The following is a 24,567-nucleotide window of genomic DNA, read 5'->3' as shown; positions in this document are numbered from 1 at the left end:
AAATATGAAATAACTCACCAGGCCAGCTCTCACACAGTGAGCAAGTTTGGCTTTCTTCACATCCAGATCTTAATAGCGTGACTGAAGGGAATCCAGTGTGTTTCTCCTGTTTCTGCTCTCCACACAAACCCTCTCTAGGAGAGCGACATTTAAAGCTCAGAGTGATTGAAGACTTCCTGTCTTCTTAAAGCTCGAGCCTTATCTCCTACGGTCTGGGCTTAAGATGCTCTTCTTCTGCATGAGTTCAGGGTGATGTCTGTGCTTGAAGCTCTGATTTTCGTTTCAGGAGAACGTTTCATGTCAGCTTCATCTGCTCTTAGATATCTCAGATAAAGCTCAGTTTGTTGAGCTTCTGCTCCAAAGGTTCTCCTTTTTCTGTCTCGAGTCATCTCATTCTTTCGCCCTTAAACTCTTTTAAAAAGTTTCAGGTGATCTTCATCTGCTTGAAATTTGGGAAATAAGTTTAAGGATGAACGTCAAATCTTAAAGTTTTGAAAGATCTTTCTCTACTTTTAGGATAAAGGATAAATATCATCTCATGGAGGTTGACGGGGATGATCTTTTGGTTGATCTTCTTGTGTTCAGAAAGTTCTTAAGGTTCTTAAGGTTCATCTTCTTACAGTTTTGGGATATTCTTCAATCTTAAGTTTTAGAATCTTCTTCTGTTCAAAAGCTTTTGGGTGATTGCAAGTTCTTAAAGTTATGGATCTTCTTCCTAAAGTTATGGGATCTTCTTCAATCCTAAAGTTTTGGGATCTTCTGTTCAAGAGCTTTTGGGTGATTTTAAGTTTTTAAAATTGTAGACCGTCTTCCTAAAGTTTTAGGATCTTCTTCTGTTCGCAGCTTTTTGGGTGATTTTAAGTTCTTAAAAGTTAGGGATCATCTTCCTAAAGTTTTGGGATCTTCTTCAATCCTAAAGTTTTGAGATCTTCTGTTCAAAAGCTTCTGGGTGATTTTAAGTTCTTAAAGTTATGGATCTTCTTCCTAAAGTTTTAGGATCTTCTTAAAATTTGAGGGGAATCTTCCCCAGTTCTTAAATATTTCATCAAACTTCTTCTGCTCATGAAGTGTTGGGCTTGTCTACTCTTAAAAGTTGAATTTATCTCCCTCTGATGAAATTTAGGCTGGCATTTCTTCGCTCTTTCAGTTTTCTGTTATCTTTTCGTGTTCAAACAGAACTTTCTCTTCTCTCTGATTGATCTGCGGTTCTTAAAATTCGATGTGATCTTCCACAGCTCGTAAGTCCTGGACTGGACTTCTTCTTCTAGCGTATTGTTAGATGTTGCTCAACTGTGATATTCCTCAACTCGTCTTTTTTACCAAGCTGGAGGCTGATGGTCGCTGCCCACGGGCTCGTCTGTTTACTGTCTCCAACCTCTTCCATTAGGAGCTTGGCTTGATCAAAACTCATTTTTACCTCACTGCAGAGACGCCCTCGTTTCAGCCTCCGCTGGTGTTAGGAAAGAAGGGAAGCATAGGCCAACTGTAACGCAAGGCTAAGAATAGCGTACACATCGGGCTGTGATTTATTGTTCTCTTCAAACTAGCGAGAGCAGGAGAGAAGGGTTTTATAAAATCATAATTAGCTTTAGCCCAACAGGGGTTTGTGAATTGGATCGTTGGTTAGTTTTGGCATGCTCTGCTTTAGCGGTTTTGGCCAGAGACCCAATAATATCCATCACAGCTTCTAGCATTATACAACTCTCAGCGTACTGAAAATGAAGTAAGTGAAAAAGAATTAAATGCTTTTATTGCTTAAGTACTGACAGTCGTAAGCAGCAAAAAAACGTTCCCCTGATAGTCGCTCCGGAGCCGATCCGGAACTTATTTTAAGACAACGACGCACCCTTGTGGATTAAAATGTAAAATGTCTCAACACTTATTTGGGTCAACAGACAGCTTTAATATCAGACAGAGTAATTAACGCACGGTTTGAGTTATCAGTGACGGACAGAACACGTTTTGATGGCACCATAAATGAGGCGAAAGAGCAGTGGGGCAGAATGTTTGCCTCGATGACGCATTGATGTCAGTGACACCCTCCGTGTGTGTGTGTGTGTGTATACATTTACTTGTGTGAGCAGGGCACATTTTGTGACTAAGAGTGTAATAAAAACAGCAACCTGACGGGAAAACTGGCTATCGAATCTGAACAGGGAAGTCAGGTGACAATCAGTCCACATCTCACACGCCCACAAATTCAACACACACACACACACACACACACAAAGAAAATCTTTATTTGGTTCTTATCTACAAGGATATGTTTTTCCTGCAGACTCCTTGTAAGTGGCTGTGGATAAGAGTGCGCACGGCTAAATGGCGTAAACGTAAACTCGAACCTCGATTAAATCGATCAGCGTCTGTCATCAGCGCCTGTTTATGAAGTTAAAGTAAAGCTCTCGCTCCGCGAGTAGTCTGGACTCTTCGGCCCTGCTGAAATATTTCACCTCGTTTCATCAGGGAGCGCTTTCACTGATGCAACCTGGGTTCAACCTGCTCGGATAACGCGGGGGGCCGACGCTGCCTAGTGGCCACGTGGAGAAACGCGTGCGGTATAAAGATGAGAGAACTTTTTATATGTATTTCATTGAAGGTTTTATTAGACTGTACAAAAATATACAAAAAAACGTGACGATTATTAGTTCAGATCACCTTACATAGTATAGATATATAGATATAAAATCAATAAATATTTTGAATATACATCAGTTTTAGTCCTATGAGAACTGAAGGAAGAGTCAAAGCTCATATCAGGAGTAATTCTGATTCAGAAACAGAGCTGTTTGGGAAAAAAACTCTTTTATACAAAATGATAAGGTGCAAATCATATAATGTGCTGTTAAAGCTCTCGGGTATGATGAGTGATCAGGTGACCGAAGGTGGTTCGATTGAGGGACTCAGGGTTCTAATAAGACTTACATGTGTGATGCATGACCATTTATATAGTAAGAACTAAAAAAAAAGCACAAGAGGAGATGTAAGCATGTCTGAGATTTCATAGTGATGACCACAACGGAGGATACACTTGTACGCCGTCCTTCTCAAGGCACCGAACGGTCCTGGACGATGTCCTCCTACCTTTCTGTACGGCTTTAAACATGCTGCACTGTTTCTAATAATCTGAAACTGTTATTATCTCATTCTCATCTGCTGAGTGTTTATGTATAAACAGTGTGTGTAAAGCTGACTCCTGACCGAGTTAATGATGAGCAGACCACAGGAAATCTGTGCAGATTTCTGTCTGTGTGTGTGTGTATGTGTGTGAGTGTGTGTGTGTGTGTGTGTGTGAGTGTGTGTGTGTGTGTGTGTGTGTTTCAGGACTTGACGGTGTGGGCTGCTGCTAAAAGTGACGCAAAGGCAGAGTCTGGTTTTTGCATGAGATCCTGCGGCCGATCAAATTCAACGACCTAAGACAGACAGAGACGAAAGATGAGACGGAGTGGATAGAAAGAGAGAAAAAAAGAGAGAGAGAGAGAGAGAGAGAGAGACACAGAGAATGAAGAATTAGCATTACTGCAAATGGATACAACATGATTTAACTAAAAGTGTTTGTTATTAAGAGTTCTTCTCTTTTCTCTGATGCTTTAGCAAGATTTAAATTGAATAGAGAGAATGAGAGATGGACAAAATAGATACAGTGAGATGGAGAAAGAGAGAATGACAAAAAAAGAATGAGACAGTGTGAGGAGAGAGAGAGAGAGAAGAAAGATAACAATAAGGGAGACAGAGAGACAGAAAAGAGACAGAATTCCAGTGATAGATAGATAGATAGATAGATAGATAGATAGATAGATAGATAGATAGATAGATAGATAGATAGATAGATAGATACTTTATTTATCCCAATGGGAAATTTACATATAGAGAAAGAAACAGAGAAAAGAGCCAAAAAGAGAGATGGAAAGGAGATACAGACAGTGAAAAGCGTGCAAGAGTGACATAAGAGAGAGAGACTGCAAAAGAGAGTGGCAAAACAGAGAGAGGGGGGGGGAGACAGAGAGTAGAAAGAAAGATAGACAGAGATAGAAAAAAGTCAGAAAGACAGAAACAGTAAAGAGACAGAGAGAATATTGTGCTTTTCTTGTGTAGTCATGCATTATATGTTTCAGTGTGTGTGTGTGTGTGTGTGTGTGTGTGTGTTTGTCACCTTGCCCTTGTCCATGACGAGGATGCGGTCACACTCGAGCACGGTGTTGATGCGGTGCGCTATAGTGAGCATGGTGCAGTGCTGGAAGGCGTCTCTGATGGTGTGCTGGATCAGACTGTCTGTCTCTGAGTCTATAGACGCCGTTGCCTCGTCCAGCAGAATGATCTGTACACACACACACACACACATCAACACTCTGTCTATTCAAAAGTATGAGTGTGTTTCAGAAAGCGCTAACACAAGTCTAAACATACTCTATTTAAATATTGCGCCCTTCACTTACATACAGTATGTACCGGAATATTTTCCCTATTTCCTGGAGTCATAATATAAAGTAAGGAACAACACACAACAGACCATGAGGTTATCTGGAAAAAAGGTGTATTATACACCGATCAGCCATAACATTCTGAGCAGTGACAGGTGAAGTGAATGTCCTCATCATGGCACCTGTTAGTGGGTGGGATATATTAGGCAGCAAGTGAACATTTTGTCCTCAAAGTTGATGTTAGAAGCAGGAAAAATGGACAAGTGTAAGGATTTGAGTGAGTTTGATGAAGGGCCAAATTGTGCTGGCTAGACCACTGGATCAGAGCATCTCCAAAACTGCAGCTCTTGTGGGGTGTTCCCGGTCTGCAGTGGTCAGTATCTATCAAAAGTGGTCCAAGGAAGGAACAGTGGTGAACCGGTGACAGGGTCATGGGTGGTCAAGACTCATTGATGCACGTGGGGAGAGAAGGCTGGCCCGTGTGATCCGATCCAACAGACGAGCTGCTGTTGATCAAACTGCTGAAGAAGTTAATGCTGGTTCTGATAGAAAGGTGTCTGAACATGCAGGACGGGTCAGGGCTGTTTTGGTAGCAAAAGAGGGACCAACACAATATTAGGCAGGTGGTCATAATGTTATGCACACATCTATTTCCCCTAATAAGCAGCTTTTTATTTTGTTTTCGTGTTTGTCGTGTACCATAGCCTTGCTCGTGGGATGATCGGAAGGTTGTGAGTTTGAATCCCAGGTCCTCCAAGCTGCCACTGTCGGCCCCCTGAACAAGGCCCTTAACCCTCAGTTGTTGGGTTTGAGTTTGAGGGTGTCTGCCAAATGCCATATTTATTTATTTATTTGTTTATATCATTATTTACTTATTTACTCATCTCCGAATATTTGGAGCGTCTGCTGTATGAGTCTCTATGTATGAGGCACAAGGACGATTCAGACAAAGCAGAAAAGCTAGGTATAGTTTTTGTGAATGGAATTCTTCCCTCTGATTGGACGAGACATGGGTCACTCAGGATCTACAGGAAGTCCAGCAGTAGCTGCAGCAGTAGAAAGTGGATTGGTGTGTGTATGAACACAGCTCTGCTCTTATAGCGCTCCTTACATCCTTTAATCTGGAATAGTTTGCTCTTCCGAACATTCCTGCGTTCTTCAGGTGTGTTTTTAGAGATCGCAAACTAATCTTTACTCCATGATACACCATCAGTATATCCAACATCACACCATATGAACCTCCTTCCTCACAGTAGAGCTGAATGAACTCCATTTTCTTATAAAGATAAATATATATGTTTGTTATTTTCTTTAAAAGATTTAAAGTTGCACTATAAAGTGAAGGCAGAACTCCACACATGTACAAGAAATAAAGTTAGATACACAATTTCCTACTTCCTGTAGATCCTGAGTGACAGATGTCTCATCCAATCAGAGGGAAGAATTCCATTCACAAACTATACCTACCTTTTCCTCTTTGTCTGAATTCTCCTTGTGTTTATGGATTTTGTTTTGCACTTCTCAGCCACCGTACTAAAGACTATAAAGGAAATATAAAAAAAAAAAAAAAACCTTTATCTAAATAAAAAAATCACAGACTTCTGTGGATCTTCAGACTCTTTCTCACATTTTGAGAGTCATGGCATTACAAAACCAGGTATAAATCTCACCCATTGCTTCTACATGCTGTTTATGCGCTGAACATTTTCTGAAGCAACAGAAACTTCCAGAAACTACCAGAACACCTACTGGCCTACCATGTGGAGATTCGTTTGTAGAGCTTAAAAATGGCTGGACTGTAAGCTGACCCTTTATAACTGCAGTGAAGCCAAATCCATTTGGGGAAAAAAACACACAATGATGTCATTTTAACGAATTATATCAAAAACAAACCAAAAAAAAAAATGGAATGAAATAAACGCAGCATGATTCTCTGTATAAAAAGGAATATGATATGACAGAATCCACTGGGGTGACAGAGAAATTGAATCTGTGAATGTGTGTGTGTGTGTGTGTGTGTGTGTGCGCTTACTTTCGAATTGCGAAGCAGTGCTCTGGCCATGCACATCAGCTGTCTCTCTCCTACGGAAAAATTCTCACCGTTCTCCACGACTGCTGAATCCAGCTTCTGTGGCAAACCAGAGATCTGGCAAAGATGCAGAGAGATGTTTCCGTGATTAATCTTTTCAGTTTCCCTGTGACACGTTAAGCCGCTTCGGACATATTAAATCTGTACTTACTGAGTTTTTCATGTATGTTTTCTCCAGAGCCATCCAGATCTCCTCATCTGTGTACTTATTAAATGGGTCGAGGTTATACCTGCATCATATTCCACACACAGGCATAAATACAAGCACTTCATTACCCTGTGTTCACACGTATTGTGTTCAAGATGATCCTAATGGTTTTTCCTGCATTCGTTTAGCTAATATTAGCAAGGTATTTTTTATTAGAAATCAATAGGCTGTGCATCATTCCGTGACATAAGCTGTGGAGTTAAATTTTAGGTCATGATGTAGGTCATGAAGTAACACATTTATAAAATTAATTTATTAAAAGTAAACTAGAAAACAATATCTGATGCAAATTCAGTATCATGACTCCATCCAGTGTGAGTGCACGAGGCAGGTCTAGTCCTCAGCTAAGGTTCAGAGGACAGAGATAAGGGCTGAGAGGTTACCTGACGGTGCCGATGAAGAGGACCGGGTCCTGTGGGATGATGGACAGCTGACTGCGAAGGTCCTGGAGCCCTATAGTGCAGACGTCCATGCTGTCGATCAGAATAGTGCCCTCTGCAGGCTCCACCAAGCGGAACAGGGCCACACTGAGTGATGATTTACCTGCCCCAGTACAAGATTACTGTTAATGCTTTAATAAACTAGATCTCTCAAAAGATCAGAAAAGATCAACAAGCAGATTATTATGTCTTATATTTCTGATTCAGTTATTCCTCTTAAAGCATATTAATGAAGATACTAAATATTTAATTATGGCTCTCATCTCACCTGAGCCGGTACGCCCCACAATGCCGAGTTTCTCTTGTGGTTTGATTGAGAGATCGAGCTGATCGAGCACGATCGGTGTGTTCTCTCTGTACCTCATGCTGTAGTTTTTAAATGTGATAGCACCCTCCTGTGGCCAGCCTGATGGGATGTCAATGTCTTTCACTTTCCGCGGCGCTTCAGACACACAGCCCTATGAAACAGATCATCTTTTAGCCGTGACCTGCTACTATAGAACTGAACTGATGTGCTTTATAGCCTTGTTACACAATCACCAAAACAGTGCATATACACCAACCAGGCATAACATTATGACCACCTGCCTAATATTTTGTTGGTCCCCCTTTTGCTGCCAAAACAGCCCTGACCCGTCATACACTGTGTATTCTGACACTTTTCTATCAGCCTTTATTAACTTCTTCAGCAATCTGAGCAGCAGTAGCTTGTCTGTTGGATCAGATCACACGGGCCAGCCTTCACTCCCCACATGCATCAACGAGCCTTGATGAGACTTTTGATAGATACTGACCACTGCAGACCGGGAACACCCCACAAGAGCTGCAGTTTTGGAGATGTTCTGATCCAGTGGTCTAGCCATTACAATTTGGCCCTTCATCAAACTCGCTCAAATCCTTACGCTTGCCCATTTTTCCTGCTTAGAGGACACACATCAACTTAGAGGACAAAATGTTCACCTAATATATCCCACCCACTAACAGGTGCCATGATGAGGAGATCATCAGTCTTATTCACGTCACCTCTCACTGCTCACAGTGTTATGCATGATCGGTGTATCTATTCGTTGAAGGCTAAACCTTATTTCTATATCATGACTAAGCGTTACAATAGATAGTCTGTCTATGGAACTATGGAATGTCTCACTGTGATGTACTCCTGCAGTCTCTCGACGGAGGTAAACTTCGCCTCCACTTCTGTAGAAAGCCTCACCACGTACTGTAGTATGCCTGTCAACTGCAGGGAATAAAGCACAATAATAAGCAACACAAGTAAACACTTTCCTACACATAACTGCAATGCTTAACACTTACCCTGAGCTAAAATCATCATTTTGTTCGTGTGTGTGTGTGTGTGTGTGTGTGTGTGTGTTTTACCTGTATGGTATATGATAGTGCCAGACCCTTGAGTGAAGGATTGACGACCTTGTTGGGGCTGAGCACTACAAACAGCGCCACAAAGAGAGTAATCGATGCAGACAGGAAGTCCAGCCAAAAAGAGAGCCAACGTGTACCGCAGTTAAACAACAGGAAGTGATTGGAGTTATGGTCGCTAATCACTTTAAACCTGTCAAGGAAACAGTCACAACACACACTAAGGTTATGATATGATCAGTACTAAAATATGTAGATTGAATGTGCTGTGTTGAGATTTCGTTGTACCTTTGTATGTACTGTGCTCTTTTGTCATAGGCATGGATGGTGCTGAGGCCCTGGATGACGGAGGTCGTGAGAGAGATGCAGGGAGAGCGGCTCACGTTTTCCAGCCTCTTCATCTCTCGAATGCTCCTCTGGAACATGCTAAACCACACAATGCAGCAGAAAGTTAGTACAAAACAATCACACCTATTTTTACTTATCATCATCTCCTTTAGGACAAACTGGAGAAATATAGCATGGAAGGAAATATCTGTTGTGTAGTTATTGGAAAGTAATCAGTGTGACTTACAGTGTGAAGGATTATGTTCTAAAAACATGTATTCCTCTTAAACAACAGCAATTTGCCAGCATATCATATTATATATAACATTTAATTATATATAATTATATAATATTTTTATTAATTACAGAATATGTCATGTTTTAGCCATTTGTAGTTACATTTAATGTTAGGAAACATCCACGAAACAACATCTGCTGTTATATGACATTATCAGAGCATATTTCATTTATAAAAATGACAAAAGTGAAAATGAAAATCAGTCTGCCATTTTCACATTGATCAGCAGATGGCAGTGTTCATCTAATCAAACAACTTCCCACATGAACAAGTACTTTTATTTTCTAACACAGTCTACTTCCTAACACTGCTGTTTGAAGCAAAATGATTACTCACATTTCATTTACCACCATCGTGAATAATTTTGCATTTAATTGCATTTAACAGTGGCCTTAAACAATGGGATGAATGTTAAATCTTACTAGAGGATGATAGCAAAGATGGCTCCCAGTATAGCCACAACAATGAGGAGGAAGGGGAAAACGATGCACACGGTCAAGAGCGTGCAGGTGACGATGAGGCAGAACTGCAGGAAGTTCTCCATGTTGAAAGGCAGAGCGGTGTCGATCTCGTCTTGATCTTTGCTGAAGCGATTCACCATACGGCCGGTAGGAGTCGTGTCGAAGAAGCTCATAGGACTGGCCAGGATCTAATGGGTGAAGTTACAGCATCCATCACTATAATATACTGTCCTATATTAGACTATACAGTACTACACTCTATATACTACACTATACTGTACTGCAGTATTCTATATTATATTGTACTGAACTATACTATACTGTACTGCATTATACTACACTATACTATACTACACTATACTGTACTGCAGTATTCTATATTATATTGTACTGAACTATACTATACTGTACTGCATTATACTACACTATACTATACTACACTATACTGTACTGTACTATACTACAATGTACAGGACTATACTATACTGCACTACACTATATTATACTGTACTGCATTATATTATACTATACTGCACTATACTGTACAGCACTACACTATACTATACTACACTATACTGTACTGTACTATACTACAATGTACAGGACTATACTATACTGCACTACACTATATTATACTGTACTGCATTATATTATACTATACTGCACTATACTGTACAGCACTACACTATACTATACTGTACAGCACTACACTATACTATACTGTACAGCACTACACTATACTATACTGTACAGCACTACACTATACTATACTGTACAGCACTATACTATACTGTACAGCACTATACTATACTGTACAGCACTACACTATACTATACTGTACAGCACTACACTACACTATACTGTACAGCACTACACTATACTATACTGTACAGCACTACACTACACTATACTGTACAGCACTACACTATACTATACTGTACAGCACTACACTATACTATACTGTACAGCACTACACTATACTATACTGTACAGCACTACACTATACTATACTGTACAGCACTACACTACACTATACTGTACAGCACTACACTATACTATACTGTACAGCACTACACTATACTGTACTGTACAGCACTACACTACACTATACTGTACAGCACTACACTATACTATACTGTACAGCACTACACTATACTGTACTGTACAGCACTACACTATACTATACTGTACAGCACTACACTATACTGTACTGTACAGCACTACACTATACTGTACTGTACAGCACTACACTATACTGTACTGTACAGCACTACACTATACTGTACTGTACAGCACTACACTACACTATACTGTACAGCACTACACTATACTATACTGTACAGCACTACACTACACTGTACTGTACAGCACTACACTACACTATACTGTACAGCACTACACTATACTGTACTGTACAGCACTACACTATACTATACTGTACAGCACTACACTATACTGTACTGTACAGCACTACACTATACTATACTGTACAGCACTACACTATACTGTACTGTACAGCACTACACTATACTATACTGTACAGCACTACACTACACTATACTGTACAGCACTACACTATACTGTACTGTACAGCACTACACTATACTATACTGTACAGCACTATACTGCACTATACTGTACTGTACAGCACTACACTATACTGTACTGTACAGCACTACACTATACTATACTGTACAGCACTACACTATACTATACTGTACAGCACTATACTGCACTATACTGTACTGTACAGCACTACACTATACTATACTGTACAGCACTACACTATACTATACTGTACAGCACTACACTACACTATACTGTACAGCACTACACTACACTATACTGTACAGCACTACACTATACTGTACTGTACAGCACTACACTATACTATACTGTACAGCACTATACTGCACTATACTATACTGTACAGCACTACACTATACTGTACTGTACAGCACTACACTATACTATACTGTACAGCACTACACTACACTATACTGTACAGCACTATACTGCACTATGCTATATTATACTATACTATACTATACTGTATTGTACTGCACTATGCTATATTATACTACACTGTATTGTACTACACCATAATATATTGTACAGCACTATGCAACATTATATTATCCTACATTTGTATCATGCTGTACTATAGTACACTACACTGTACTTCACTATGCTTGATTATGCTATGCTTATATTAGTCTGTATTATACTACAGTATACTTTACTGTATGCACTGTGCTATATTAGACTGTACTATACTATATATTACTCTACTACTGCACTGTGCTATATTATGCTGTACTATTTTTCATTTCTTTCAAGTCATTAAGCTGTATTTGGACATTAACTTTTGTAGCTAATGGCAATGATCATCACAGCATTAACTTCCAGGCTTATCGCCTGTGAGGGTGTGTGTGTGAAAGTCTCACCCTCCTGAACATGGTGTCGTGGAGTTTAGAGGAAGCGTGCAGCGTCACTTTAGTGAAAGCGTAGCCCTTCACGATGCTCAGCACCACCATGACCATCACGCTCAAGCCGTATACCATCTGATAGAAGCCCAGATCTGGATTTTTGGAGATGTCACTGGTGGTCGAGTTGGGATTTGTTCCATTCTGATGCATATAATACAAATAGTTACATAGAATAATCATATCTGAATAAAGAAGGATGATTTCACATTAGAAGTCCTTTGAGTTGCGATCCTATATCATTTTAGTACTGATGATCCAAAGCCTGCAATGTTAATTATAAACTCTGTACCAGTTTACTTATCCTGGTCTCAACCAGGAATGTCACCTCCATACCGAGAAACACGGGAAATATTAATATTGTTATAAGATAATTCCAAGTTAATTTCTAGGAAGGGTTAGGGGTTCACACTTTATGTTCTTTTTGTGGTTCTCATGATCATCCAAATGGTCAGCCCTCTTTTACATGAAATAGAAAAATAAGCACACAATAGGGTCATGTGTATAAATCTGCTGGATCCGCTGATATAAGGAGACTGAAAGGTGAGCTCCGGTAATGCAATATAACCATCACTGCGTGTGTGTGTGTGTGTGTGTGTGTGTGTATTTACCCCAGAGCCTTGACTTAGCCAGTAACTGAGCCACCAGTTGCAGAAGGCAGTCATTCCCACCAGCAGGATGAAGGATAGCATGACCAAAAACAACAGAATGTAACCTAAACAGTGTGAGACAAGACAGAGAGGAGTAAAAAGTGAGCGAGACAAAGTGAGTGAGTAAGTGAGTGAGTGAGTCAGTGTGTGAGTCAGTGAGTAATTCAGGGAGTGAGTCAGTGAGTGAATCAGTGTGTGAGTCAGTGAGTGAGTGAGTGAGTGAGTGTGTTGGTGTGCGAGTCAGTGAGTGAATCAGTGTGTGTCAGTCAGTGAGTGAGTGAGTGTGTCGGTGTGCGAGTCAGTGAGTCATTGAGTGAATCAGTGTGTGAGTCAGTCTCTGAGTGAGTGAGTGTGTAGGTGTGCGAGTCAGTGAGTGAATCAGTGTGTGAGTCAGTGAGTGAGTGAGTTAGTGAGTGAGTTAGTGAGTGAGTTAGTGAGTGAGTCAGTGAGAGTGTTAGTGAGTGAGTCAATGAGTGAGTGAGTGTGTCGGTGTGCGAGTCAGTGAGTTAGTCAGTGAGAACGTTAGTGAGTGAGTCAATGAGTGAGTGAGTCAGTGTGTAAGTAGAATGCGTGAGTGACTGAGTGAGTCAGTGAGTGAATAAGTAAATGAGTGAGAGAGTGAATCAGCCAGTGTGTGTATTTGTGTGTATATATGTGTGTGTGTGTGTGTGTGTGTACATTACCTCCAGCAGCACGGCAGTATTGACGGTAAGTTCTGAAAGTAACTGATCCTTCCTGAGACACCTCCTTGCTGACGAGTTGGTCTTTACTCTCTGAAGTCCAGAAACACATTAAAATGGTCAGCCCTGTGGGTTTCTCTTCATGTTTCCACAAACTAATGCGCTGACTTAAAGCATGCTTATTTAAATACGTATGTGATGCAATGACAGCAGAATTACAGCACCTTTTGTTTCCTGAGCATCGGGTACTGGTTTAAGTCTCTCATCAGACATGTCGAAAGCTGGAGAGGGCAACAACAAACACCAACATGAAGTAAATGATTAATTTTTCTGTAACGTGGTTGAATATTTGTCTGAAATTTGTGCAATCCGAAGCCATAAAACCTCCCAAATGTATTTATAAATAAACTGCTGAGCCAGAACTCTATTATCTGATTACTGAAGTGCATGTAGAGCAGGCTGAAACCTGATTATTTACAAATACCAGTATACACCTCATCAAGGCCAGATCAACCCAACAGTTCCCTGAGATCTTTGTCCCCTGACCTGCGTTTATGATTCCTTCGCTTTTGGACCCTGCTCTGCCCTGTTTGCTCTGCTCGCTGGAATTGGAGGGGCTCTCCGGGGCTTCCTCCTTTTTCTCCTTTAAAAAATTAACAATACAAAAAAAAATCAGGTTTTACAGAACATATGAAAAAAATGTCCATAAGCTAAACCGATAGCAGAAAGTGTCGTTACTTCGCTCTGTTCCGGCTGGTAGTTGTTGAGGAGATGTGCATATCGACCATTTGCTTTCATCAGCACACTGTGCGGTCCGGCTTCCTTAATCTTCCCGTTTTCCAAGAGCAAGACCGCATCACAGAATTCCAAATACTGCAGGACACGAGAGAGAGAGAGAGAGAGAGAGAGAGAGAGAGAGAGAAGAAAAGAGAGGTGTTAAAGTGGAGTAATCAAAAAATCGATGCACGATAACCATCAAAAACTGCTTATTGTGAGTTACACATTAAAGGAGGCAAATAAATGGTTAGAGGGATGATGTTCAGTTAGTTGATGTTTACCCATGTGCTGAATTAGAATGATTCAGCAAAACAGTATGTTGTGCATGTGTTCCTCACCCTAATATCAGACCCGTCTAGTGATATGTGGAACGCTCCATTCTGATTGGTTATCACGTTTCAATCATACTTCTAATTAGCAATTAATGGAAGGAGTAACCAGTGTTAGTACTTCGTAACAAAAGATAGATCTTTAATTCTCATTCACAGGATCATCATGACGGAGGACTTTGAGCTTTGTGGTTTCTGTGTAACATGGCAAGCTGCGATTTGTCTCTTATTGACTTCAAGAGAGAGATGAACGAAAGTAACAAGAGGAACTCTTTTTTATTCCAGTTGCTGCACAACGTTAAATGTAACTATGATTAGATACATTGTTCTTAAATACATAATATACACCATTTAAGAATAACATTATGACAACCTGCCTAATATAGTGTTGGTTCCTCTTTTGCTGCCAAAACAGCCCTGACCCATCGAGGCATGGACTCCACTAGAAGGTGTGTTGTGGAATCTGACACCAAGATGTTTGCAGCAGATCTTTTAGGTCATGTAAGTCCTGTAAGTTGGAGGCCCCACCTTGCAACATACAGGATTTAAAGGATACTTACAGGACTTAACGGATACTTTTGATAGATACTGACCACTGCAGACCGGGAACACCCCACAAGAGCTGCAGTTTTGGAGATGCTCTGATCCAGTGGTCTAGACATCACAATTTGGCCCTTCATCAAACTCGCTCAAATCCTTACGCTTGTCCATTTTTCCTGCTTCTAACATCAACTTTGAGGACAAAATGTTCACTTGCTGTCTAATATATCCCACCCACTAACAGGTGCCATGATGAGGAGATCATCAGTCTTATTCACTTCACCTGTCTGTGGTCATAATGTTATGCCTCATCCATGTACCTAATCAATGGCAAATGAGCATCTGTTTGATTGTGAGCTTGTTTGTTGCAAAGTAAACGTTCTCATAATCAACTCAAGTCAGTAATTACGTGCAGGCAGTGTACATTTTCAACCCATCTGAGGCTCAGCTTTAATACACTAAAAATGTGTTTGCAGATGGTGTCTCCATTTGGTCCAATTTTCCAATTTAGTTTAAGCTAGATGACTGGTGACAATTCTTTACAAAAAAAAAAGATCTGTGCGGTGAGGGAAGATCTATAAACCAAGATCAAAAGTGATTTAAATACCTGAAGCTGATGTGTGACCAGGATCACGGTCTTGCCCTTCAGCTCTTTCTTGATGCACTCTTCAAAGATGTGCTTGCCCACGTGGGCGTCAACCGCCGACAAAGGGTCGTCCAATAGGAGGATGTCTCGGTTGGAGTAGACAGCTCTCGCTAGGCTGACTCTCTGCTTCTGACCACCTGATAAGTTCAGACCGCGCTCTCCGATCTAAAATCACACACATTAAAAATACACATCGACATACATCCTCCATCTGATACAGAGACCAACATTACTGTATTAGGCTCTGAAAACTGACCTCTGTCTGGTCACCATACGGGAGAATAGCAAGATCTGGTTTCAGACAGCAGGCATGGATAACACGGTAATACCTACAACACAAAAGATTCAGTGTAGCAACGGTTTTATAAGATAAATTAAGATTTCTCATGTCAGATGTACACTAACCAGGCATAACATTATGATCACCTGCCTACTATTATGTTGGTCCCCATTTTGCTGCAACAATCAATGTGCATCAATGAGCCTTGGCCGCCCATGACCCTGTCACCGGTTCACCACTGTTCCTTCCTTGGACCACTTTTGATAGATACTGACCACTGCAGACCGGGAACACCCCACAAGAGCTGCAGTTTTGGAGATGCTCTGATCCAGTGGTCTAGCCATCACAATTTAGCCCTTCATCAAACTCGCTCAAATCCTTACACTTGTCCATTTTTCCTGCTTCTAACATCAACTTTGAGGATAAAATGTTGACTTGCTGCCTAATATATCCCACCCACTAACAGGTGCCATGATGAGGAGATACTCAGTCTTATTCACTTCACCTCTCACTGCTCACAATGTTATACCTGATCAATGTGTGCTGTAGCTCGGGGTGTGTTTGTAATTGTGTAGATCGGTTTTGTGTTAGAAATATGCATGGAGTTTCAGCTTTGTGTGTTACCTCTCTTGGTTAAAAGGTTCTCCCATTAAAATATTATCTCGTACTGATCCGTGAAAGATCCAGGCTTGCTGGGAAACGTAGGCTAACGTTCCGTTTACCGAGACTGATCCACTCTGAAGATGCATCTAAGAGCAAGATAAAATGAATGGAGTTATCAGGTATCTTCAGCTTTTATACTGTACCGAAATGTTCAAAATGATTAGATCAGTAAAGCTATGTATGCTTTATTATGTATTTATCATTTGCATGGATTATTTATGGATTGCTCTATGCATTGTCTCAGCCACTATATTCCCAGGCAAGTCAAATTCAAACTCAGTCAGTAATAAGTGGTCAGCGATAAGATGACCATGTGACTAACTACACAATTATGTGTGTGATCATACCTGCTCAAGTATGCTTGATATCAGTGAGGTTTTACCACTTCCAACATTACCACAAACTCCAAGTAAATTTCCCTGGAACAAAAAAAAAAACTTTTATTAATCACCAAGGGCAACTTATCATCAGATAAATCCATTTATAGCACGGCTCTGTTGAATGCTGTGCTCTGACTGGTCAGAAGGTGTGGACTGAATATCTATAACAGTAATATTAATATGTTATCGTTTCTGTAATAATGTCTTACACAGGTACAGTATACACATAAACAGATTCTAAACTAAATCTAGTTAGGTTTTCCCGACAAAGGATCAGGACAGAAAGACAGAGAACTTTGGTCTTTCTGGTTTCTTAATAAGACACAAACCTTGGGAAGAGTAAAGGTGATGTTCCTCAGTGTTGCTTGCATGCCTTGTGTGTGTGTGCCGTTCTGATTGACCTCCGCAGGCTCCACTTTACCATTCTTCACCCCGTTAGCCACGGTCCCTGGGCTCTCAGGGCTGTTTGGAGAAGGGGAATTCCACGAGAATGAAGCTTTGTTCATCACTAAAGCGTCACTCTGGTCTTTGTTCTGGAGCAGATAGGGGTCGGGGTTCTTTATCATAAGGATCCTCTGGGAAGGAAAGCACGGGATTCCATTATTATACAGATATTTAAAAAGTTATTCAAAGCTACATAAAGTGGAGTCTCTCTCTCTCTCTATAATATATATACATATATATTTAAATATATACACACACACCGGTCAGGTATAACATTATGACCACTGCCAGGTGAAGTGAATAAGACTGATGATGTCCTCATCATGGCACCTGTTAGTGGGTGGGATATATTAGGCAGCAAGTGAACATTTTGTCCTCAAAGTTGATGAGTTAGAAGCAGGAAAAATGGACAAGTGTAAGGATTTGAGCGAGTTTGATGAAGGACCAAATTGTGATGGCTAGACCACTGGATCAGAGCATCTCCAAAACTGCAGCTCTTGTGGAGGTGTTCCCGGTCTGCAGTGGTCAGTATCTATCAAAAGTGTTCTGTAAGTGTGCTTTAAGTCCTGTAAGTTGCAATGTACAGGATCTGCTGCTAACATCTTGGTGCCAGATACCACAGCACACCTCAAGGGATCTAGTAAAGTCCATGCCTCAACGGGTCAGGGCTGTTTTGGCAGCAAAAGGGGGACCAACACAATATTAGGCAGGTGGTCATAATGTTATGCCTGAGCGGTGTACATTAAGAAACATTAAGATCAAAATTTCCAAGAGCAAGAGTGATGACAACAAAAGCCAGACCTTTAATCGTGCCATAGCCACTTTCGCTTCAGCCAGTGCTTTAACAGAGAACGGCAGCAGACCCATCGTCATCCGCATCGAGTTAAACACAGCGATGATGGTGTATGCCTGCAAACCCCAGTGAGAGACATACAGTATGTACAAAAAAAACAATACACAACATGTTTTTTATCCCTCCCTGACTGTGCATATAATTTTTATAGAAGGTATAAAAGCCTAATAAACCACTGGCTCAAATATATCATATGAGGAATGCCAAAGGATCACATGAAGGTCATTTTACTGCCAGGGTGATAAAGGTAATGTAGGCTGTTGGACTTTATTTTGTCCTTTCTGTGCTATAAAAGAAGCAGTAGAAAAGGTGGATACTCACAGTAGAAGGCTGCAAAGGGAACTGAAGTGCTGTGTGAGTGATAAAAGCCAGGATCGTGGCCAGCGATGGAACTATAGCTGTTAAGGAAGAGTTCACACTTTGGGTATAGCCTGCTTTCTCCAAAAGAAGCTTCTCGTCCTTCCTGATATCTGCAGAGGAAATGAGAGAGAGAGACAGAGAGAGAGAGAGAGAGACAGAGAGAGAGAGAGAGAGAGAGACAGAGAGAGAGACAGAGAGAGAGACAGAGAGAGAGCAAGAGAGAGAGAGAGAGAGAGAGACAGAGAGAGAGAGAGGTTTATATTGATAATGTATTAAATTATAATATATGTGATGCCTCTTGTTAGGGTCAGTAACAGAATACAGCAAAAAAATACTATATGGTTATGAATTTTATTCATAATTGAAAAAAATACTTAGTTCTATACATTAATGAACATCGAACAATTTGGATTTAAATGAATTGAAGCTGGAAATGTGGCTGGAAATGTGGCTGGAAACGTGTACCTGTGATTTTCTTTTCGAAAGACTCCTCCCATGCGTACATTTTAATGAGTTTGATGCAGGTCAGGACTTCGTTCATGGTGCGTACGCGTATGTCCGTCACCGAGATGGCTCTTTTCCGAAAAACTCTGATCAGCACACCGATGTAGAACTGAAGAAAAGCACAAGCGCAAATTTATCCGTAAATCATCCATAAAAGCGAAAGAAATATAGTTAGTATTCATGAAAATCTCTTTATTAGCCTTATTTGGACGGGATGAGGTTATCAGGCTGATGTTTTGTGATATATTTTGTATACGTCTCCTCAGTGAGAAAACTCTTGCATCCAGACAAACAATAGAAGTCCTACATGAGGATCGAGTTTCTAGTGGATTGTATTTTCGGGACACCATACATTTACACCCTGAATGTTTGAGTCCCATGGTCATACAATGCAGTCAAAGGGGCACTGGAGTAGAGAAGAAGCACTGTGTCTTATTTCTATTTAGTTCTATCCATTTGTTTCACTTGATTCATACTTTATTTACCGTTGCTGTTGTTTGTCATGTGCTCTTAGGCAGTTAAACACTGGTGTATACATGAGTCAAAGTAACTTCCTGTTTTACTTCCCCTGAGTAAAAGAGGTTAAAAGTTCACCGAAGGTATTCACTAGCTCACCTGGATGGGTATAAAGATGAGGTACGTGACGATTCCTATGAGTGCAGTGTAGCCCAAGATGTAGCAAGAATAAATAATACACACAACCAGCAACACGGGGATACACAGCAGAAACGTGCCGAAGAGTACCGACTCGAACATACGATAGCCGTCATTCGTTAATACGTTGATCATCTGGCGGAAGAAAGAGAGAGAGAGACAGAAAGAGAGAGAAACGGAAAAAACAAAGCACTTTTTATTCATCGTCATTTATTTTTAATTCAAGGAACTAGGTTTTTGTTAAGTTGTAAGGACAAGAGCTGGATTAACCAATCAGAATCTACCTCTCCTACAGTGACGTCGCTGAGAGTTCGGAGCGTGATGATTTTCTGGAAGGCGAGCATGCTGAAGGCTCCTTTCATTCGGATGGCAGTGCGCAGGTTTATAGCCCACATCAGCGACGCGAAGAACGCTTTACTGAACTCGGTGATGAACAGCGCCACACACAGGCCGAGGCCGTGTCCTAGCATGGATCCGTCGAACTGCTCCACGTACGTCAGGATCTCGTTTACCAGAATTGACTGCAGATGGAATAAGAAGGTCGAGAGAAGAAATGTTTTAGAGGTAGAAATCGCATTAAAAATACACATTTCATAAATACTTGCGGATATTTCTGTGTATGCCATGTGAATGGAAATTGTCTACACTAAAAATAAATATAAAGATCTATTAAAAACATATCTAACATCCAATGAATGCGATTGAAGATTCCCCAAAACTTCAGGAAAAAATGTATAATATTACTACAACTTACATTAAGGGGAGAATTCTCATCCAAAGAGGATAAATCGGTCATGGACTGCTGGACAGTTAGCTGTCAGAACACCAGAGGGCAGTCCAGCAGGGTTTCTTTATGTTACGTTCTTCTGTTTACGTTGTGATTGCAGATGTGCTTGCCCCGCCCACTCCTTCCTCCCTTTCCCCGCCTCTGCACACCTGTCCCTTTTGTTTCAGTTAATTACCTTCCCTATATATACCTGCTGTCTCGTGCTTGTGTTTTGCTGAGTCCTTGTCTTTTGCCTCCTGCTTTCTGCTGTTTTTGTGTTTGTCCTTTTGTACTTAGTCGCCTAATTTTAGTAATAAACCCCCTATTTCTCACCTTATCCCTGTATTTGGGTCTGGATTTTGTACCAATGAAGGCACCTACTCGTGACACAATTAGAATAATGTTGAATGTACAGTAAGCTAATAGTAACTAAACTAAACATTTTAGGCTTTAATAAGTGTAGAGGTAGAGAAAAAGAAACGTACCGGTCCTAAAAACACGGACAATGTGAATAGAACCGAGGCGATGGAAGAGACTATGAAGCGAGTCCTCTGAAAACGCATCACGACTGCGCCGAGGGACGCTTTCTCCATGCCGACACGCGCTACCTCCTCCTCCCACATCTTTATGAACCTACACACACACACACACACACCAGCGTAGTTATAATCATATAACAAACATGTTCATGCTTTTTAGTAATGTAGCTTGTGAATAATGAATAAAGTGGTTGAGGGTGCGCTTATACAGGAAAATAATCAACGACAGGATGGTGTGATGAAGCTGGCATGAGTTACCGTTACCAGTAATGCTCCAGTTAATTAGCTTCCTCTAGCTCCACACCCTGAAGTCTTACATGAAGTTTGCTGTTAAGTTTTTAATATTTTAAACTTTTATTTTTTTAAAAATTATTATAATACAAATAATAAGTTCCAAGCATTTCAAAAAATGTGTTATATATTTTTTAATAAAGTTAAATATATTTTGTATATTTTTATTTTACATAATATTTTATCAAAAAGATTTTGTCACAGATTTTATTTTATTATTCATTTTAATATACCTTTTTTAAATAAAAGTGTCCCTGTAACACTCCCTTCATCTCAATTTTCCACTCAGAAACAATAGATTAAAAATTTCCTTTAGTGATAAATAATGCATTCTACAGTTACAGACTGACACAAAGATGATTGCTACTTGTGTAATGAGCAGATCTTCAGGGTTGAATAAACTCACAGCTTCGCCTACCTCTCTCCGTTAGGGTGCGCTCCGTCATAAGGAGAAAGACTGAGGGAATCTTTATCCAGACGATTCCTGAACAACTTCCACATCATGGGAGTCATCCATGTGAAGGAGGTGAAGGAGAAGAATCCGGCATCGTCTATTGGATTCGATCTGCAAAAAAGTATATATATGATCATAATTATTATTACTCTTTTGTATCTAAAGCACATAAAGATCTGATGGGAAAGTGCAAATAAAGTTTTCTTTCATGGTTTATTATTATAAATGCTTTTGAAATGCAGTGATGAAGCAGCCATTAACTATTGTGAGGCCAAGATAGCAAAATTGGTTGAGTGGGAGGAGCTACTTTCTCTCTCCCCTGTCAATCACAACAGGGGCCAAGTCTGTAAGCGCATGAAGGTGGAAGAGGATAAACAGTATGTATGACATAATAACACTTAAGTTAAATGACGTATCATCATCATCATCATCATCAGTGGACGCATATGATAAGAAGCATATTTACCCTGAGCTGAAGCGAACAGGAATCATGTTCTTCATGCTGGCGTGGTATTTCTTCCCATTGCTGAGCGGAAGCTCTGGTTCTCTGTAGTCTGGAATCAAAGAGCCTTCAGGAAAGGAGTTCACAGACAAATCGGGCCTCAAAGCAGAATTTTCTCTCCTCTCCCTCTGTGGCAAGAATAGCAGGAAAGGAGTAATAAAGGTTAGAAAGTCAACAGTTCTAACAGGAGCATAAGAGAGGTGTACAGAAGGACAGACACGGCAGATTTTACTCACAAAAGACAGTCCATCTACAGTCTCTTTTTCATTCGGTTGATGTGAAAAGCCCGTCATTTTCATTTGGCTGTGTAGAAAAATAAAAGAACGACAAATCATATTAATACTATGCATTTTTAAGATATTTCAGTATCATAAACGTTCGATTCGATTTTTTGTATAGCGCTTTTCACAATGGAAATTGTCACTAAGCAGCTTCAGAGATATTATAAGGACACTTCAATGTATTCCTAATGAGCTGGAGGTCAGAAATGTTGATCTTTATGTCTAAGACAGAGTGGAATTGTCCTAGAAGAAGCAAACTGTAACACCTAGGATTAAACATTAAGCAGAGCAAAAGGCTCTTTGGTTTCTCAATATTGAGTGTGTATATTCAGATAATATTGTGGATAGTATGCTCTATATCTAACTGTATATATATTATACTATACTACACCTGCCTGTTTACTCAATGAAAATCAAGCACTTGGGCTTAATCGTTAAAAAATTATCTGGACAGTCTCATGCTCAGAAAGACACTAGCAGCTTTGTAACATTACACAAATACACTTCAGATACACTTAATGTTTATAGATAGATAGATAGATAGATAGATAGATAGATAGATAGATAGATAGATAGATAGATAGATAGATAGATAGATAGATAGAAATGAATAACACAATAATAATAATAATACCATTATTATCAAATCTATAAAGAGTAAAATTCTCAATGCATAAAGATTTAAATCAGAAAAGTACCTGTGTTTTTCTCGGGCCGGGAGGAGAAGTGATCAGTGCTGGTGTCTGATCCTACTGAAAGCTTTTATCCTCCTGCAGTGGTATTCGTGGCTCGGCTCTGTTTCGAGTTACGTCACAAACCTTACGAGTCGAAAAGGTTAACTAGAGCAAAAGTCTGGGGCAGAGGCTGTCTCCATCTCTTCCCACCACATAAACCGAATCGGATACATGCTGAGTCACAGACATGCCATTCTGTTCTTTTCTGTACCTCCGTTTTTCCTTTAGTCACAATGATTGACGGGCTTATTTCGTTTCTTATAAATGTGGTGTATGGAATATAAAGTGCTGCTCATGTCTTTCACACACACACACACACACACACACACACACACACACAACCTATTGCACACATTTCAGCTACTCACACTGGTCAGAATGTAAACTTGAGGTGAATGAAGGTGAACTACACCTGCTGTAATGATAAGAGAGATAGATAAGAGAAACAGAATGATGGTCTCATGGCTGGACTCCAGCAATATAACGGCATCAGTGTTCACATGGAAAGCAGCAGAACTATCATTCAACAGACACGAGATACAAAAGAAATTGCTTTTCCTCAACTTTTCCGTCTCTTTTTTGTGTTTTTGCTGAATATGAAAAGTTCAGCGCTTTGTGTGGGTTAATCAATACTTCCAGCATCTTTATCACCCAGTTTTTTTTTTGTGAGAGTGCTGTTAAACATTAAACGTTAACACTGCTAATCTCATCGGAGTGCTGTCAATTACTCAGTAGGTAAGAGGGGACATCCAGATGTCAGCGAAATGCTGCTTTTTAGCCTGTTTGTCGTTGTTGTGCTTTCTTATCGCATAGAAAACACCCGGGAAACCAATCCACGGCGGATATGTAAGAATACATAAGCATGTAGGCAGAAGAAAGCCTTCAAACTGTATATTTCATTGTACATACACAATTAACACATGTATTATGTGTATAGCTATATGTCTATAAGGTATTATATAATAAGGTATAAATATGTTATAGATAGTTAGAGATAGATAAAGGACTAGCTGCTGTCTCGCTGTATAGGTATAAGTAAACAATGCTACAGAGCAAACACGAGAGTTCAGAATGGAGACGAGTCAAAGCCCCAAAGGCAAGGGGATTCAATCTTCTCCTTATGTTTTAATGTCATAAAT

General features: G+C 40.2%; 1 protein-coding gene across 2 annotated transcripts; it reads right to left on the bottom strand.

Annotated features, from left to right (window-relative positions):
- Positions 1–2,585: 2,585 nt before the first annotated feature.
- On the bottom strand, positions 2,586–23,493 carry abcc12 (ATP-binding cassette, sub-family C (CFTR/MRP), member 12). Of its 2 annotated transcripts, XM_058382245.1 has the most exons (31): positions 23,393–23,493; positions 22,650–22,716; positions 22,378–22,541; positions 21,876–22,022; positions 21,113–21,260; positions 20,146–20,382; positions 19,823–19,996; positions 19,169–19,316; positions 18,665–18,813; positions 18,292–18,399; positions 17,376–17,621; positions 17,014–17,085; positions 16,628–16,752; positions 15,980–16,052; positions 15,685–15,888; positions 14,170–14,304; positions 13,978–14,074; positions 13,656–13,712; positions 13,435–13,524; positions 12,713–12,816; positions 12,063–12,245; positions 9,577–9,803; positions 8,818–8,955; positions 8,533–8,722; positions 8,303–8,392; positions 7,424–7,613; positions 7,099–7,258; positions 6,659–6,737; positions 6,451–6,564; positions 4,151–4,315; positions 2,586–3,410 (listed from the first exon to the last, which is right to left on the bottom strand). In XM_058382245.1, the coding sequence occupies exons 2-31, from the start codon at positions 22,710–22,712 to the stop codon at positions 3,318–3,320; spliced, it is 4,170 nt and encodes a 1,389-aa protein (XP_058238228.1). In that variant the 5' UTR covers positions 22,713–22,716; positions 23,393–23,493; the 3' UTR covers positions 2,586–3,317. The 2 variants fall into 2 exon arrangements, with proteins under 2 accessions (XP_058238228.1, XP_058238229.1); XM_058382246.1 differs by lacking the exons at positions 22,378–22,541; positions 22,650–22,716; positions 23,393–23,493 and having other exon boundaries at positions 21,864–22,000.
- Positions 23,494–24,567: the final 1,074 nt, after the last annotated feature.

The sequence above is a fragment of the Hemibagrus wyckioides genome, linkage group LG27 (assembly GCF_019097595.1).
Source record: "Hemibagrus wyckioides isolate EC202008001 linkage group LG27, SWU_Hwy_1.0, whole genome shotgun sequence".
NCBI classification, from domain to species: Eukaryota; Metazoa; Chordata; class Actinopteri; order Siluriformes; family Bagridae; genus Hemibagrus; species Hemibagrus wyckioides.
Note: the sequence above shows the minus strand (reverse complement) of the source record. Positions and strands in the feature narration are given on the sequence as shown.